Raw genomic sequence first — 18,900 nt, 5'->3', positions numbered from 1 at the left:
TTAGTTTTACAACTTGAGAGTTCATTATATTTTCTAAGTACCAGTCCTTTTTTAGAAATGTAGTTGGCAGTTACTTTCTTCCAGAGAGTAAGTTCTTTAAAAACACTTAAGAATTTTTATTTTTTATTTTAGAGAGAAAGCCCAAGTGGGGGAAAGGGGCAGAGGGAGAGAGAAAAACTTAAGCAGCTACACACCCTGCATAGAGCCCAATGCGGGGCTCGATCCCACAACCCTGGGATCATGACCTGAGCCAAAATCAAGCGTCAGATGTTCAAGCAACTGAGCCACCAAGGTGCCCCTCCTTTTAATAGCATCTTTGGCAAAGGAAAACTGCATTGTGATTGTAGTCTAACTTACCATGCTGTTGTGTCTAAAACTCTTCCCCCTGAGTCCTAAAGATTTTTTCTCATATGTTTTCCATTAAGTTCTATGGCTTCATAAACAGTTATACTTTTAAGTATGTGACTCATCTTGGTCTAATTTTTGTATAAGGTATGAGGTTTATATTGAGGTTTTTATTTTTGTTTGTGATTGGTTGCTTCTGCACCATTTATTCAAAAAGCTTATTATTTCTCATGAGGCCTGCTTTTAGGGCATTTTATAGGAGAGTCCAGTGACCTTTATTCTTGGGCTAATTTTGTGACACCTAGAAAGTGTGCTGGGATTTCTCCTGAATGCACAGTTATTTAATGAGGCCTCTCCTTTCTGGCCGGAAGGAAGACAGACACTTCTCAGCCTTATATGAGCTTTAGGAAATGTTTTTGTTATAGCTCCTTCATAATTGATCTTTCCTCAGAATTTGTTTTATTCTGACCTTTGGAGCTTTCAGGTGTCACATATATAAATTGTTATTCAGCCAAAGACTCAGATTATTGGAACAGTTTCTCTTTATAACTCTTTCCTCTTGGGTATTCTGTCCTCCTAAGTTTATATACCTTGTCCTTCCTTAACTACAGTTTTAGTCTTGTCTGCCAGAATGGTTGCTGGATTCTATAATTGCCCTAATAGGGGAAGCACCTCCTGCATGAAACCTGAATGATGGTAGTAATCATTTTATTTTTATTTCTTTCCTTGAGGTTTATGGTCTTGTGCTCCTCTGTTCTATGAAAATAGTTATTCTCTGTATTTTGTACAATTTTCTAGTTAATGATGTGGGAGGTAACTCTAGACCATCTTATTCCTTCAAGGTGAAAAATGGAATTTAATATTTTTACACTGTAAATTATTTCTTTTATAAAGCACATTTTTAATTGTTTGCTGGCATATAAAATACATTTTGGCATATTGAACTAATATCCTGAATCATTTTACTATTATTAAATAATAATAATTATTATTCCTAAATATTTATCTATAGTTCTTTCTAAATGAATATATATGTACCTAGTCTTTTCATCTGAGAACACTGGCAGTCTTATCCCCTGTTACAATCCTTACATCTTTTTATTGCTTTTCCATGTCTTCTAGTACCACCTACTACCTCCATTGCAATTTTCTGTAAAAGTGGTTAGAAAAAGCATTCTTTTCTACATCTCAGATGGAAAGCCTCAAACATCATTAATTATGATGCTCCTGTATATTTCCTATAGATACTTTATCAAGTTTAAAGAATCACTTTTATTTATAATTAACGAAGAATTTCTACGATTTGCCTGTGTTGAATTTTATTGTAATTTTTTAAAAAACCTTTTGCATGCTACTTTTTCTGCTAATGTGGCCTGTTACATTAATTATTTTTAAAATAGTAAACAAACCTTGAATTCCTAGAAGAAATCAACTTTTTTTTGAGATATGAAACCAATTTTCTCTTTTGAAGAGTTTGTATAAGATTATTATTTTTTCTAAAATATTTGGTTTACTACACAAGCAAAGACATCTGATTTTGGTCTTCTCCTCTTTAGGGAAAGTTTTTTAAATTAAAATTTCAATTCAGTAGCTACAGGTCTTCCCAGATTTTCTATTGTGTCTTTTGTCAGTTTTGGAAGGTATATTGGCATAAAGTAGTTCATACTATTCTCTTATTGTTTTTTTTTTTTTAACATTCCTATAATCTGTAAGGAACTCCTTCAATAATTCCTGATATTCATTCTTTGAGTCTGCTTTCCTTTTGGCTTCTTTCCTTCCTTCTTTCCTTTCTAGTCTTGGTAGTGATAAATCAATTTTATTCATATTGTTAAAGAAACATTCACTAGACAGAAGTAACAAGAAAATGTGAGGATGAGGGTTATACATTATTATTACTATTTTTTCTTTGGTGCAGAAGTTCACAAACACCAACCTGCAACAGAGTTACATGGAAGGCTTGATAAACCATGGATAGCTGAATCTCACCCCTAGAGTTCTGAGTCAGTGGGTTTCTGGAGGGTGAGAAGTCCCCCAGCAAGCTAGAGATTCAGAAAAGCCAATTTTTATCTTGCCAGTCCCAGTCTAAAGGCTTGAGAATCAGAAAACCTGATTGGTGTAAGTTCCAGTCTGAAAGTAGGCTCAAGACCCAGGAGGAGCCAGTGTTCATGTCTGAGTCCAAAGGCTGGAAAAGACCAGTGTTCCTGCTCCATCTGTGAGGCAGGAGGAGCTCCCTCTTACTCAGCTGTTGGTTTTACATGTCTTCAGCTGAATGGATGAGGCCGATCCACGTTAGGAAGGTCTGTCTGCTTCAGTCAGTCTTCCCATTCAAAATGTTAGTCTCATCCAGAAACACCCTTACAGACACAACAGAAAAATATTTGGCCAAATATCTGTGTACCCTATGATCTGGTTATGTGGATAAATAAAATTACCTATTACACTAAATGATCTTGACGCTCCTGGTCCTGAAAACACACTCTGAGAAACAGTGCTGTAAGTAATAACCCTCCAGACTACAACATTAATTCTTAGTTTAGCTAAGTCCTCTTCCAGGATAATGCATCAGTCTTAGTATAATTTAACTTCCTTTACCCCCAATTTTATAAATATACTTGTACACATGTATACATATGTATGTGTACATGTAAAAATTTAAACCCCATAAACAGATGTTAGTCAGCATCTATTTAGATTTACCTACATGTTTATCATTTTTTGTTGCTCACTGTTCCTTTCTGAAAGTCTGATTTCCATCTGGTATCATTTCCTTCATCATGAGGAATACCGTTTAGTATTACATTTCATGTAGGCCTGCCACTTATGAATTCTCTCTGTTCTTATTTGACTAAAATCCTTTAAAATTTACCTAAAAAAGTTTTTAACAATAATATTGATCCAGTATAAATTTTATGTTGGAATTGTTTTCTTTTATTGCACTGAAAATATTCTTCAGCTGTTTTGGGTTTTTGCTCTTTCTATGATTACTTTCTTGCCTTAAAAAAAAAAAAAGGTAACTTTTAGTCTTACTGCTATTTCCATGCTCTTATCCTGTCTTGCCCATCTTTGCTATCTGCTTTTAAGATTGTTTCTATCTTTGGTGTTTAGCATTTGAATGGTGATATACTCAGGCTCTGTGGTTTTTGATTTTATTTATCTAGGTTGGGCTCTGAAGAACTTCAAATCTCAAATTTATTGACTTTCAGCAGTGGCTGGAAAATTCTGAGCCATTACCTCTTCAAATTTTGCTTCTAACTCATTCTGTTCTTTTCTTAGGACTTGAATTATACATATATCAGATATTTTCTTTATTTGTTATCTATCTGTCTCTATATATGTATGTGCACATATATATGTATGTGTGAATATATATACATATATACTTTCTCTCACTCTCAAATTCTGAGTATATAATTTTAACCTTAGTCTTTACTATTTCTCTCTTTAGTTGCTTCTAATCTTCTAGATTCTCAATTTGGTCAGTCCTAGAATTTCCATTTGAATTTTTTTATAGCTTTTCTCTTCTAATTGTTTACCTGGTCTATAATTTGCATGAATATATGAGATATAGGGTCTTCAAGTCTTTGTTTCATTATTGGGCTTCTGGACTATGTATAATTTTGTATTTCTCTTAGTATTAGATAATATATTTTTCTCTAATGTCATTTAATTCTAGTGTGAAGAACGTAGTATATGAGAGATAATAAGGGTACAAAATGGTGGATTTTTCCAGAAAAAAATGACATTTGTTTCTGGTAGGCACTATCAATTCTAGATGACATTATATAATCAAGATTATTGGGCTAGTCTTTTTTCTGGTTTACTCTAGGGGATAATTCTGTAGGGTTCCAACTTGAATCATAGGATTTTTTCTAAGCTTTCCCTGCCTTTGGTGGGTCCTGAACTTCAACTTTTCTCCATAAATTTGTTAAAAATTTGTTCAACTGCTGAGTCATTGAACTGCCACTTCTAAACCATGTCCATATATAAAAAGTGGCCCAAATGCCAAAATCATCTCTTTTAGGATTTCTTTTTTTTAAGAATCATTATCTTATAATTGGTCCCTGTCTTAAGGCTCCTTTGCCATTAAAAAGGTATTTTTCTTTTGGTTTGGTTTTTGTCTCGTTTTTTAGTTGTTCTCATCAGGAAGATAGGCCAATTAGTAACAGTGAAAATCTGAATTATTTTTATATAGTTTGTTTATTAGCATATATTAAATTAAATAAGCATTGAAATAGCTTAGTTTTATTTTAATCACTACTTTAAACTCAATTATGCCATATCCATTTATTTTGTCCCTTACTTACATCACGGACAAATTTGATTGTCTTATCATCTTCAAGTTATACAGAAAATTAGTCAAATATAATTCAAATTCTAGTATCTCATCCAATAAAAAATCTTTTCAGCCCCTCTCTCTAGCTCTTTCTATATTGGGGTCTTAATGGCAATTATCTTTCCTATCCTTAAACTTATCTATATTTTTACTTTTAAAGTAGGGTTTTCTATCAACTTGCTACTTGTTTTCTAAAACTATTATTTTCCATTTTTTTTAGCTTTTTTCCCTCTCCCCCTTGGATTTACAGAGTATTTTTTGTATCATTCTTTTTTCTCTCCTATATTATTGTTTATTTATCTTTAAAACATTTTCAGGGTTGCCCAAGGTTTACAACATAAGTCTTTAACTATTAGATCTTTACTTTTTAATGTTTATTTGAGAGAGAGAACAAGCAGGGGAGGAGCAGAGAGAGAGGGAGCGAGAGAATTCCAAGTAGACTGCGTTGTCAGCACAGAGCTCGACACAGGGCTCGATTTCATGACCATGAGATCATGACGTGGGCTGATATCTAGAATTGGGTGCTTAACTGACTGAGCCACCCAGGCACCTCTAAATTATTATAGTCTTTAATAGTTTTATACTCTTTCATGTGTTGTGTGAGACTCTTATAATGGCCTACTTTTAATTACTCTTTTTCATCCTTTGTGTTAATGTTGTCATGTTTTAGATTTATATGTCTTTTTTAAGAAACAACACATCTATACTATTTTTGCTCTGTAAAGTGCATTATCTTTAGAGCAATTAAAAATAAATGAGTTTAATAGTTACTCTCACTCATCATTTCCAGTATTCTTAGTATATTTGTATACACATAAGTTTATATCAGGTATTATTTTTATTATTCTTAAAGAACCTCCTTTAAAAATCCTTGGACTGCAGGGGTGCCTCGGTGGCTCAGTCAGTTAAGCATCTGACTTTGGTTCAGGTCATGATATGGTTTGTGAGTTCAAGCCCTGTGTCTGGCTCTGTGTAGATAGCTCAGAGCCTGGAGCCTCCTTTCAATTCTGTATCTTTCTCTTTCTGTCTACCCTCCCCCGCTCAAACTCTGTCTCTATCTCTGTCTCAAAAATAAGTGAACATTAAAAAAAGAAATAAAAGAAAATTCTTGTACTGAGGGTAACATACATGAATCTCTCAATTTTTGTTTCTTTGGAAAAATTCTTCTGTACCTTAATTTATGAAAGATTTTTTGTTTTGTTTTGGCCAGGAATAGAAATGTGGGCTGACATTTTCTTGAAGTGGATTAGAAATGGATTTTATGCCACTGTCTTCTGGCCTGCCTCTTTCTAGTGAGAATGTCATTCTTGTTCCTCATTGCATGATGAGTCTTTATTCTCTGATAGACTTCTTCAGACTTTTTCTCTACTTATGGGTTTCAATATTTTATTCTGACAAATATAGGTTATTAATTAATTTTTATTGTGCTTGTTTCCTGGGCTTCTTGCATCCATGGTTTGAGGAACTTCATCATTTTTGGAAAATTCTTACTCATTATCTCTTAACATCTTTCTTCTGCCCGATTTTCTCTCTCTCCCTGTATTAGTTTTTTATTGCTACCATAGTCAATTGCCACAAACTTAGCAGCCTAAAACAATACTCATTTATTGTATCATAGTTCTATAAATTAAAAGTCACAGGTCACACTTGATTCTGCTGTTTGCAGGGTAGCTTCCTTATTGAAGGCTTTGGAAATAAACCAGGTTCGTTGGTGGCAGAATTCAGTGCAAGGTAACTTTAGGACAATGGCCCTGTGTCTTTGCTGGTTGTCAGTCAGGGCTGGCCTTAGCTGCTGGAGAGTCCTTTTCCTAGTCCTTGCGTTTGGCTTCTACATTCAGAACCAGTGACAGCATGTCACATTCTTCTCACACTTGGGGCCTATCTGGTTTCCCCTTCTGACATATCTTTTATGCCTTTCTTTTCTGCTACACCTCTCTGACTCCACCAGGAGGGTTTTCTGCTTTTTAGAGCGCATGTGATTACATTGGGCCCACATACAAATCCACGATAATTTCCCTGTCTCTGTATATAAAACATCAATTTCATTTTGTTTTAAATATTTTATGTTTATTAATTATTGATACAGAGAGAAACAGAGCATAAGTAGGGAAGGGGCAGGGGCAGAGAGAGAGGGAGACACAGAATTCGAAGCAGACTCCAGACTCTGAGCTGTCAGCACAGAGCGCGATGCAGAGCTCGAACCCACAAACCATGAGACCATGACCTGAGCCGAAGTCAGATGCTTAACTGACTGAGCCACCCAGCGCCCCGTGATTTTCATTTTTAGAGTCCCTTTTACCACGTCACATAACCTACTCACAAATTCCAGGGATTATGGTTTAGGCACCTGCAGGCAGCCATTATTTGGCACACCACATTTCTCCTTCTGGGATTTTAATGACATTTATATAGACTATTTGATACTCTTCCATAGCTCTTGAATGCACTTGCATTCAAAGAATATAGATATATACTTATTTCATTATATATATGTATCCTCTGTTTATTTCTATATATTTATATAATATAAATATTAATATAATTTTATATATATCCTCTTTTTATTTCCATATGCCTTTTTAAATTTACCTTTCTTCAAATTTGTTAATTCTTTCCTTAACTTTATTGAATCTATTGATAAGCCCATTGAAGGCATTATCTCTTTTACTCAATTTTTTATTTTTATCATTGTTTATTTTTTACAACTTTTTACTTTCCTAAAATTCCCTGTCTGTTTAATGCATGTTGACTTATCTTTTAAACTATTAATTAACGCCTAACATGTTAATCATGGTTATTTTAAATTATTTGAGAGTTTCAACTATTGATTTATCAGTAATTCCGATCCTGTCTTTTTGTGATTCTTTGTTGGGTTTTTCTTCTTTGTATGCCTTATCCTTCTTGGTTAAAAATTGAACATTATATATGGAATAGTAATAAATGACATACATAGTATTTATTCTGGAAATGTGCTTGCCGCTTATGCTCGGACTCTAGTATGGCAGCTTAAATCATTCTACCCAGGATTTGAGCTAGGTTTTAATTACCCTCATTGCACCACATGCCTTAAATTTCCTTTTACCTTGTCTTTATGTAGGGGCTGGTTTGTCAGAATGTTTCATTTAGTGTTCCTATTAAGGGCTTTTGTTCAGTCCTATATTTCCTGTATTTCAAAGAGGTTCCCTCCACAGCAGTAGTCTGCTGTTAGCTGTTATTGGGTACTTGCAAGCCTGGTGTTCGGTGGACCTGGGTTGTTTCCTATTGTTCTGCCTCAGACTTGGTTTGAGGCAGATGCTGCCCTGGGTCTTGGAAGTAGGAGTTTCCACTGATCCTGCCCATTTCTAAGTGGTTGGAGTTCTCTAAATATCAGGACTTCCGGCTCTCCCTCAGAATAGAGGTTTTTCCTGTTTCCTTTCTCCAGCTGCAAAAGGCTCTTTCCCTGAACGTGACAGGTTTTGCTGTCCTTTTTTAAGACAGATAAGGCTTTTGTTCCTTAGAGGTTATAGGGAAGAAGGTCCATCCTGGGCTTTGTCTTTTCTACAACAGCGACTGCTTCTTGTGCTTAACCGGCAGCAGCGAAGGGACTTTCTCAGTCTTACGTGCTGCCCTCAGTCTCTCGTTTGTAATTGTGAGGTTTGTGGAGAAGAGCCTGCAGATTACTTCAGACTCCCCTTGTGCTTGCAGCTCTGAAGATTTCATTCTCTCACATTAGCTTGCACTTGGACTTGAGCAATTTGTTAACAGTATTAGCTGATTCCTCTTACCAGTTCATGTGGTACCCAGTGTTTCTTCTTCCTGGGCTCTGCCCCAAAGAAGCAAGTTAGTTCTTCATTGCTCCCTTGTCTTCTTAAAGGTGTGGTCTTCCTTCAGATTTCAAGACTAGATGGTTATCCTACAATCTCAGCAATCTCCTGGATCCTAAAAGTGTCCTAATTCTATAGATTATCTGGCTTTTTCTTGTGATTAGTGCGGGAGTGACCATTTCCAGCTTTCTGCATCTTAAATGGAAGTTTTCTTTGAATTCCTAACTCATGATTTTTCAGATTGTATTTTGAAAAAATATTACATTACACGAACCAAGCACTACACTAAAAACACTCATTTACAGACTACAACCCCAGGAAACATATTCTCAGAGCACTGTGTGCAGGCGGTTTACTGCAGAGTGTTTTCCCTCACATTGCCTGTAAGCAAGTGGGAAGGGAGAACTGGTCTGAAAGTGAAAGTGATACAATTGTAAGGGAGGAACTTGGTCATTCTGTGAGAAAGCACTAAGAGTAGGAGTGCCTCGCTGCCCTAGTCAGAGGCATATGCAGCTCTTGTGTTAAAAATACGATTTACTAGGAACTGTTTTATTGTTTCATTTTTATATGACCTATTTAAAATACAGTTAACCTTACTTGTTATAGCACTCTTGTTTGGTCTCAGTTAAATGGCATATATTCTGAACTTTGTAGTAATTTTTATCTTTTATTTGACTGACTAGAAAGGAGGAGTGTTTCCGTTTCAGTTTTTTTGGTTCCTTTTTGTCTAAAACACATGCAATTAACAATTTCCAAACATGCACTATAAGGAAAGCTTCTGTACCTATCTAAAGATATCCCAGCATTACATTTCTTTAAACTTGAAAAATGTGTATTTGGGATTTAATTTACCATATAAAAGAATGAAATACTCCCATGCAGTTGAGTTCTATTTAGATTCAATTTTTTAGTCTTCTGTAATTTCATCTACTTTCTTAACCTGTACTCATGCACTGGAAAATGTATATGATTTCATTTAAAAAGAATAAGGAGAAAATGCCAGATTTTCAAATACAAGTCCATATGGAAATAAAGTAAGCAAGAATTATTTCCAGCTTCATGATTTGATGAGTGGCTATAATCCTAGAAAGTTATAGTTAAAAAAAAACAACCCAAAACAAACTGTTTACCTGTAGGTTACAGGGTTACAGAACTTGAGATTCAGGATGCATTTACTCTTCAGTTGTATAGTATGTAAATTATATTTCACATTAGAAACAGTGAAAACTAAACACAATATTTAAAGTCAATGTTTGTTAATTCCCATAGTATGTAGCCGATTAAGAATTTAACTTTGTAATTTATGGTTTTGCTTCATTAATACTCTCCTAATCTTTTCTTTATATCTAAGTTTACTTAAACGAATCACTTCACTTACCTGTGCCTATTTTGGTAATTTAAATAGGAGCATTTGATTACTGCAATCTATTGTGGAATTTCACTAGTGTAATAATTTCTTTTATATATGAGTTGTATCTTTTATTGTACGTTGCTTAAAGTTACATAATTATTTTCATTCTAGAGTTTGTTATTATATATAGCCATTTTTTATGGCGTAAGAAGTAAAAAAATTTAAAAATTTTAATGTACGAAATTAAATTACTAACTCTTTATTATATTTATGACATGCTAAAAGGACCTGGGAGAATACAAAAGTTTAAACCAAAAATATGAATTATAACCTTATAAAGTGACACAAACATAAAGGAGTTTATTAAAATAAAACTCACAGGACACTAGGGTGACTCAGTAAGTTAAGTGTCCACCTCTTGGTTTCAGCTCAGGTCATGATCTCATGGTTTGTGAATTCGAGCCCTGCATCAAGCTCTGCAATGACAGTGCTCAGTCTGCTTAGGATCCTTTCTGCGCGCCCATCCCTGCATCCCTCTCACTCTCAAAGTAAATAAATAAATAATAATAATAACAACAACAATAATAATAAAATAAAATAGAACTCACAACATAAGCAGTGTCCTAAGTGAAAGTAGAATTATTATTATTTTCTAGAATTCTAAAGTATATAACTTTGCAAAATAATACCTTGTAGTGAACATATTTATAAGGAGATTAATTTAGAAAATGAGAGACAAAAATCTTACTTTTTTCCACTGATTTACTTACAATTCCCTTGGCCTTGGATATCTGCCAAATAACTTAGATTTCTAGGAATTGATAATAAATTCACCCATGGGCTTTCATACATTTTTTTTCTATCATGGATTAATATGTTTTTATTCATATAAATTTCTTAGAATCTGTAAATCTCTGTAAATGAGATTTTCTTAATACAAGTAAACGCCAATACATAATTGTGTTTTTTTAAAACCATAATAATAAAACTCTTTTGTTTTAAAAAAGATATTGAAGCTTTAAAATTTCATTTAAGCATTATTATTTTCTTTGAGTGTTTTGTTTCCTATGGTTGGTAATTTTGTTAGCGTGGTTGATAACATTTCCCAACTTGGAACAATAGTTTTCTTCATGGAAATCAGTAATTCTTTTTCTTAAAAATTTGCACTTAACTATCAAGAAAAATAGCCGAAGTCAAAATAACATTAGAAAGCATCATTAGTGTGACTGAAAGGAATGAAAGAGAATTGAGTGGGGAGAGAGGAATGAGAAGCTTGAGATAATGCATTTCACCCTAGAGTTGATAAATTTAGGGCCCAAGAACTTGCCTAAATATTAAGAAGTTGCTAGACTATTAAGATTATAAACTCACTCAAGACAAATTCCCCATGTAGTCCACCTTTATATTATTTCTGTGTATAAAATAACTTATACTGAGTGAATTTTTTGAGTAAATGATAGTAAGCTTGCAAATATAACTGAAAACTTATAACTTAATCTTTTCCCTTGATCAAGTAAAATATGCTAATTTTTCTTACAAAATAATTTGCCAAAAAACTTACTGTTTTCAGGTGGCTTGTTTTAAAAAAATTATATTCAAAATGAAGAGAGTAATTCATTTATATTTATAGGACATTGTGTTAAAATGTTTCGTTTTTTTTACATGTTAACAGATATATTTTTCAGATATGCCCTGGGTAAAGGGAGTTTTCAATTGTTATATCTCTCAGATAAGAATTGAAGGAACAGGGGCACCTGGGTGGCTCAGTCGGTTCAGCCTCCGACTTCGGCTCAGGTCAGATCTCATGTTCGTGGGTTCAAGCCCCGCGTCAGGCTCTGTGCTGACAGCTCAGAGTCTGGTGCCTGCTTCCAGTTCTGTGTCTCCTTCTCTCTCTGCCCCTCCCCTCTCATGCTCTGTCTCTCTCTGTATCAAAAATAAATAAAACATTTAAAAAAATTTTTTAAAAGAATTGAAGGAACAATATAGGCACAATATATCTCTTCTTTTTTTGTACTTGGTATTTTTTTGCCTGGTGATAGAGGAGGGTATTAAACTCAGATCTATGTATATATCATTTTCTGTGAGAATTTACATTGTGTTAGGGTTAAGATCACATACTTTATCTCAAGTTTACTTTCCTTGAAAAGACATTGTGAGGAAACTATAGACCTTATAACAACAATAACAAAAAACCTGTCCATTTTTTTCACTATAAAAAAAGTGAGGATGAAACATTTCCACTTAGAATAGTTTGTTGTCTTATAGAGAAATCTGGCAGTATTCTTTAATAATGATTTTATGTACTTCAGCATTTGGTCTCTTGCTGGGTATAATGTTGCTTTGTTTGTCCCTCATTAGAAAATTAAAATTATGGTTACAGAATGATACTCAAGAGCATCATTTAATATTCTATTGAGTTTTATAAGAAATTAGTTGCTTATTAAAATCCTGTTGTTGAGGGGGCATGTGTGTGGATCAGCCAGTTAAGCTTTTGATTTCAGCTCAGGTTACAATCTCACTGTTTGTGGGTTTAAGCCTCGTGTCAGCCTTGCTTCGAATTCTGTGTCTCCCTCTCCCTCTGCCTCTTCGCCCTTGTGCCCTGTCTCTGCTTCTCAAAAGTGAGGAAATTAAAAAAAAATTTTTTTTAATCCTATTGTAGGGATTCACTAATTGAGAAATGTCTGTTTTTATCCATTATCATTAAGTCAACATAAGTAGTACATATGTATACATACTCATGTAAATAGTTGCTTAGAATAATTGAAGTTTCTATTTGATGTGTAACTTAATCACCTAGAACAGCATTGTTGCAATTCTGATGCCTCTAAATCATGCATAAATGCATAAATTATGAGGAAAAATCATAAACTAGGGTAATATACACCTGGATTTAATTACCTAATAGTATATTACAATAGTGTAACTATGATTTGAACCTTTATACATCTAAAATTTTTCTAAACTAACTTCACTTTCATTAATTAATCTTAAAATATTCATGCTTCACTCAGAATTGAAGTACAGAAGCAAACAATAACATCTGGATTTTTGTCCTTTTCATAGGTTTGCACTTATCATTCTTACTCATCTCTCCTTAGAGGATGGGATTATTTTAGCTGGGCAGTCATAGGACATGATCCTGGAGATAAGAAAGAATGAATTAAGTAGACATAAAAAAAAGAATTCTGTCTATATTCACTAAAAGTCAGACATAAGGTACTGTGACTTCAGGTAGCCTTCCCTTTGCTGGGTGTTTTATTCTAATTTACTAGTAGTAAATACTCTCATTGAAATAGTTATTCTCAAAGTGTGTTTCCTGGGTCAGCAGTAGCAAACTGCCTGAGAATGTGTTAGAGGTGCAGATTCTCACAGTTCACCCAAACCTACTGTGTCAGAAGTTAGGGGCATGGGGTTCTAGGAGTCTGCTAAAACAGCGTTACAGATGGTTATAATCTATGCTAGGCTTTGAGAGCCATCATGTTAAAGAAGGTGCTTGGTTCAGGAAGAGCAGAGTAAGGAGGAATATTGAAAATCCTGTGTGTCTTCAGCAAGTCTTCAAAGCCCCACCCAAGTCCCTTTTTCTTGCCTAAAGTTGTTTCTCCAGAATAGTCTTTGTGGACATGCTCACACCAATTACCTGAGTTCTTTCTCTAAAACTGTTGATCCGAATAAGAGAAGATAAAGTCAGAGAGAAGTGCTAATGGTGAGGCTTTGAGTGCACAAGTGAATCAGATCCTGCTCTTTCCAAGTTAGGAAAGAAGGAATCCTATCTATTCCCATATGCCTATTTAATCACTTGACGATGCAGTACTTTAGTTTTAAGTACCAGTAATATCTTGGAAGCTTTTCTGTGATTAATTATCTTTTTGGCCTTTATGTTTTTCTTTATATGTAGCAAAAATGTTACTTAGCCTTGTGGCCGAACTTTTATTGTTTTGAAACATTGTTTAATTTTTTAATGTAGATATCTTAGATGTAGAACAGTGTGTGTTCATCTACCATTACATTATTGTATTGATTTTGTTTTCTTAAATCAGAGCCACATTGTGTAAGAGTAAATATAGTTTTGTTTTGCTCAAAGTAGCTGTAACAGGAGCTACCATTAATGACCTCTCACTGTGTGCCAGGTACTTTTCTCTGCGCTTTATATACCTTAGCTCATTTAATCCTCACCAGTAGTGTTTTGATCATCTTCATTTTGTAGACAAAGGAAGTCTAACACCCTACGCTCACCTAGGCAGCCTCAGAGCCAGGCCAGTCCAAGCAGTCTTACTTCAGAGCACTTACTACTAAGACAGATAGTTAGATGTTATCAGATTAGTTATTTGCTTGAGCAGAATTGTTTTCTTTACCCCTGTTATTTTTACATATACTACTTGAAGTATTTTTTAAAATGTCAAATAGTGTTTAGGTAAGGCCATATAATTTAAGTAACTAATATAAATCATATTACAGGGATCAGTAACTAAAAGTACATAGGCTTATGAAATGGAAAATGCCCACTTTAGCACAGCATTTATTTGTATTACAGAGAATTCTAGTTATTACCTTATTAGCCTAGCCTCTTAGGGAATTTTCAGGCAACTCTTGAGAACAAAGGTTAAATCTTTGTAACTGACACAGTGATCCAGGTAGGGACTGTTTGAGATAGCTCTCTTTCATAGATTGAAGGATAGTTACAGGAGATGTATAAGAACTTTTCTTGAAGCTCCATAGAGCTAGGAGCAGAGTCTACGGCCCCTGCAAGTTCGAAAATCCCAGTAACTTTTCACAGAACAGTCATTCCCTGTTAGCTGCAGTCTTCAGAGTAGCCTTATGTCTGATGTGAATCCGTATGGATGACCCTTCTACTGAAACTGTTATGACTCCATGGGTGAGAATTGTATTTTCATGATTTTTTAAGATTTTAATTTAGAAGTAAACTTTATTTGACTTTTTATAGTGAATTATATTCATTAGTCTTTATGTTTTAATTTCAACAGCATCACTGCAAAACTTGAAAGAGCTTTAGAAAAAGTTGCTCCTCTTCTTCGTGAAATTTTTGTAGACTTTGCCCCATTCCTATCTCGTACACTTCTTGGCAGTCATGGACAAGAACTATTGATAGAAGGTATGATTTCTCTCTCTATTCTAATTACTTTAGTTTCCTATAATGTATCTCTTAATCATGATGTAATTTGTACTTCTAAAGGAATATTTATTGCCAAAAGAATGTAAAGACAGTGCTTCCACAAATTCTAATGCAATATTCATATACGATTTCTTCTTATTCATATTTTTAAATAACATGTTTTCAGAATCAGTGCTAATAACAGAATGGAAAAGTGTGAAAAAGTGTTGGAGGAGGAGACTCTGGCTCTTGTAATCCTAGTCTGCCAGGGCTGCGGGATAGCCTTTGTTAGGTGGTATGTATAGTAAGCAATGCTTTCTAAACTTTCCTTGTAAGATCTGTGCTTCTGTAAGGGACTTCTTATTCACCTAACATTTTAATGTGAGAATTCTTAACTGAGAAAATGTAAAGAAGTACTTGACCTGGAGTTTATGGAGCTATTGTCTTTTACTCAACGACAGCTTAAAGGAGTGGGGAGGGAAAGCAGATAAATTAATTGTGGTGAAGATTCAGTTAATATACTTGTATTACGAGAGCAGCTTTGAAAAATATGGTTATCTGAAGCCTTATTTCCTTAAAAAGTTTGTTTTATAAATAGTCATGAGGTTCAGAATGGGGTAATTTCCATATCTAGATGATCTGTGAGCAAATAATGGCCTGAGGTACTATTCCTTGGATTTAGCAGCCTTACATACATATTCTTTTGCTTTTCACTTTCTATTTACTGTCCTTTTCCTGTTACTGTTCTATCATTCTCTCAACTGCTTTTACCCAAGGGCAATAATAGTTAATAACTCGACTGGGTTACCTTAGAAAGTAACTTAGAAAGTTACATCCTTTCTATAAAATGTTATCAGTGATAGCACCTCCTCCCAGGTTTCTTGTGAAAATTAAATTATATGATGCATATAAAATGTCTTAGAAGAGTGACACACAGGTGAGCTATTCATTTTTTTTTAAAAAACACTGAGTTCTTGTTCTAGGCGAAGCATTTTCTTAGGTACTCAGAACATATTAGCATATCACAGACAAAGGTGTGGAATCTAAAAAGGAAAGCAAATGAACAAACAAACAAAAGCAGAAACAGACCCATAAATACAGAGAACAAACTCCAGGTGACCAGAGAGGAGAAGGGTGGGGGGACGGCCAAAATGGATGAATGGGAGTGGCAGGCACAGGCTTCCACTTACGGAATGAATAAGTCACGGGGATGAAGAGCTACAGCACAGGGAATCCAGTGAGTGGTATGATGATAGTGTGGTGCGGTGACGGATGGTGAGTTTAGCATGACGTACAAAGTTGTGGAATCCCTATGTTGTACACCTGAAACTAATGTAACACTGCGTGCCAACTATACTTTACTATAACAGCAAAAAAACAAAAACCCTCACCTTAATTTAAAAAAAAAAAAATCCCTGCCTTGAATCCCAACATGGGTTAGGGGCTATAAAATGGCAGGGTCAGGTCGCAATTTTAAAGAGGTGATTTATTAAATAAACTGCAACGTGACCCTGCCCAAACCCCCTGTGTTGGACTTATCCTTTAACATAGCATTTAGCGTCTTCTAACATGCTATCTCATTGTACGTAGACCAGTGGTAAAAATTATATTTGAGCGAAGACTTAGAGGAGATGAGATATACAGCTTACTAGAAAAACATCCTAAACTGAGAGAGTATTTGGTGCAATGATCCCATAACGTGTGTTGCTTTACAATAAGAAAAAAATCAATAAACATTATTGAAAAAATAAATCTTAAATGTTTCCTCATTGACTAAAAGTCTTTTATTTTTTTCTGTATTTATATATATCTTTTCCAAAAATGATTTAACAAATGTATACAGGAAATATATAAATAGGTCAAAAACATGCTAAAATAAACAGAGAATACATTTAGAGGTGTTAGCATGGGTCCTGTGGTAGTATGAAAACTGGGAGACAAGCCAGCACTAAGTTATCCAGCAGGCAAAGCAAAGAAGAGATTATTTTAAGTTAGAAGATTCACATTCCTGGTTCCTCAGTGACAGTTTGTATCAGGAGTTACTGATAACTGTTACCTGCTTTATGTTGATCAAGCAAGCCCCCACATATGTAGCCCATCCCCAGAATTTTCCATGACCAGACATCTGGACTGTTTTTTATTTCTTCCCAGTAGTGCAGAAAAAAAGGTAGAAGAAAGGGCTGGGTAGGTAATTGAGCTGTTTTTCATGGGCTTCCCAAAGTTTCTGAATTGAGTTGAAAGAGCATTAAGAACATGCCTCTTGGATTTTTTAAAAAAATAACTATGCTAAAAATGAAACGTCGGAACAAGTTTTATATTGAAAGTTTGCCTCACGTTCATCTGGCAGGATATAATTTTATTTTGTAACTTTTCTGCATCCAGAGTTTATCATATTTTTTAAAAGTATGCAGATGTTATGGTCATATTCTTTTTTTGTGTTAACATTAATTTACTTAATAAAACGGTGATAGCAAGTGATAGAATTTTAGGTTTTGAATTTTATTTTTTTAAACAAAAGTTGGTACACTTAGGATATGCCCTTCAAATTTCTGCCTAACTATACATTCCAAAACCTTAAAAACATCTGCTGTATAACAGAACAGCATTCTACATCCCTCACAATTTAATTATAACTTTCATTTCAGACTCAACCAGTCTCCATCCTCTTGCTATAGAAAACATTAATTATCGAAAACAAGTTACACAATATCACATTTCCTTGTTTTTGTACAACTATATCTCTTGCATTAGATCTCTTTCCTTTTTTCTCTCCCCCAAATTATTCTCATCCTTTGACTCCAGCTTCAGATTCCTTAAGCCTTATTAATGTCTTCTCTTCTGTGATCCTGTGCTGTTTTATTTAGACAACTTTAATAAGATCATTCCTGACTTATCAATAGGTAGTATTCTTATTGTTTGTTATGTTGCCTAGCTTATAATATTATTTTTCCCTATACTGGACTAGAATATTATTTTTGTTACTAATAATTTCTGATAGAGGCAAGTTTTGAAAATAAGGTGGTAAGACAGGTAAAAGGTTGTGTTCTATAATAAGCATTTCCAGTATTGATCAGCCAGCCACACTCATGAATTAGCTGCCATGCTCACCCAAAGTCTGTTCTTGCTCTCCACCCCAGCCTCTGGAAATACCTGCCCTTTTGTGTTCTCATTCTTTTTCTTTAATGTTTTATTTTATTTTTTGAGAGAGAGAGAGAGAGAGAGAGAGAGAGAGACAGTGTGAGTAAGGGAGGGCCAAAGAGAGAGGGAGACACAGAATCCAAAGGAGGCTCCAGGGTCTGAGCTGTCAGCACAGAGCCCAACTCGGGGCTTGAACACACGAACAATAAGATCATGACCTGAGATGAAGTCAGACACTTAACCAACTGAGCCACCCATGCGCCCCTGTGTTTTCATTCTTGAACATGTACTCTAGATCATTCTTTCTATTTTTTTCCCTCTCCTCCATTTCCCTTCTTTCTCTAATTTGAAAAGCATCCTCCTCTGAGAAGAAAAACTATGCAAACTATTGTTAAGGACTTAGATTTACATCATAAGAATACCATTATGCTAGCCATTGCCTGTTCAAAACTAACGCATAGGATGAATCAATCTCATTGCTTTGACTTTGTCATATATATCTGAGTGGTAGGAGCAAAGCTGGATTTAGATAACTGAAGATACATGAATGTTATGAAAAGGGAAGGCAATTATTCTTAATTTCAAATAATCAGAATGTATTTGAATTGCATCTTTACTGTTTTATATTCATTTATTAATTTATACCTGTATTCATTTAGTTTTGATAGAATAATTAATCATTGATATTTTATATTGCCTGTGTCCTTTAAAATACAAGCTAAAATAGTGTCCTTTAATTATGTTCTCTATCACTTTCATTAGTTAACCTGTGTTAAGCTACTATCAAATGATTCTAGAGTACTCAATGTAGTTCTTATCG

General features: G+C 34.5%; 1 protein-coding gene across 1 annotated transcript in view; it reads left to right on the top strand.

Annotated features, from left to right (window-relative positions):
• Positions 1-18,900, top strand: part of NBEA (neurobeachin) — a 655,079-nt gene that overhangs the window by 272,217 nt on the left and 363,962 nt on the right. Inside the window, exon 34 of the mRNA XM_029938475.1 lies at positions 14,815-14,942. Coding sequence (XP_029794335.1) covers positions 14,815-14,942 — 128 coding nt within the window. The remainder of the gene's footprint in view (positions 1-14,814; positions 14,943-18,900) is intronic.

This window comes from Suricata suricatta, chromosome 4 (genome assembly GCF_006229205.1).
Source record: "Suricata suricatta isolate VVHF042 chromosome 4, meerkat_22Aug2017_6uvM2_HiC, whole genome shotgun sequence".
NCBI lineage: Eukaryota > Metazoa > Chordata > Mammalia > Carnivora > Herpestidae > Suricata > Suricata suricatta.
This window is presented reverse-complemented; position numbering and strand designations above follow the sequence as displayed.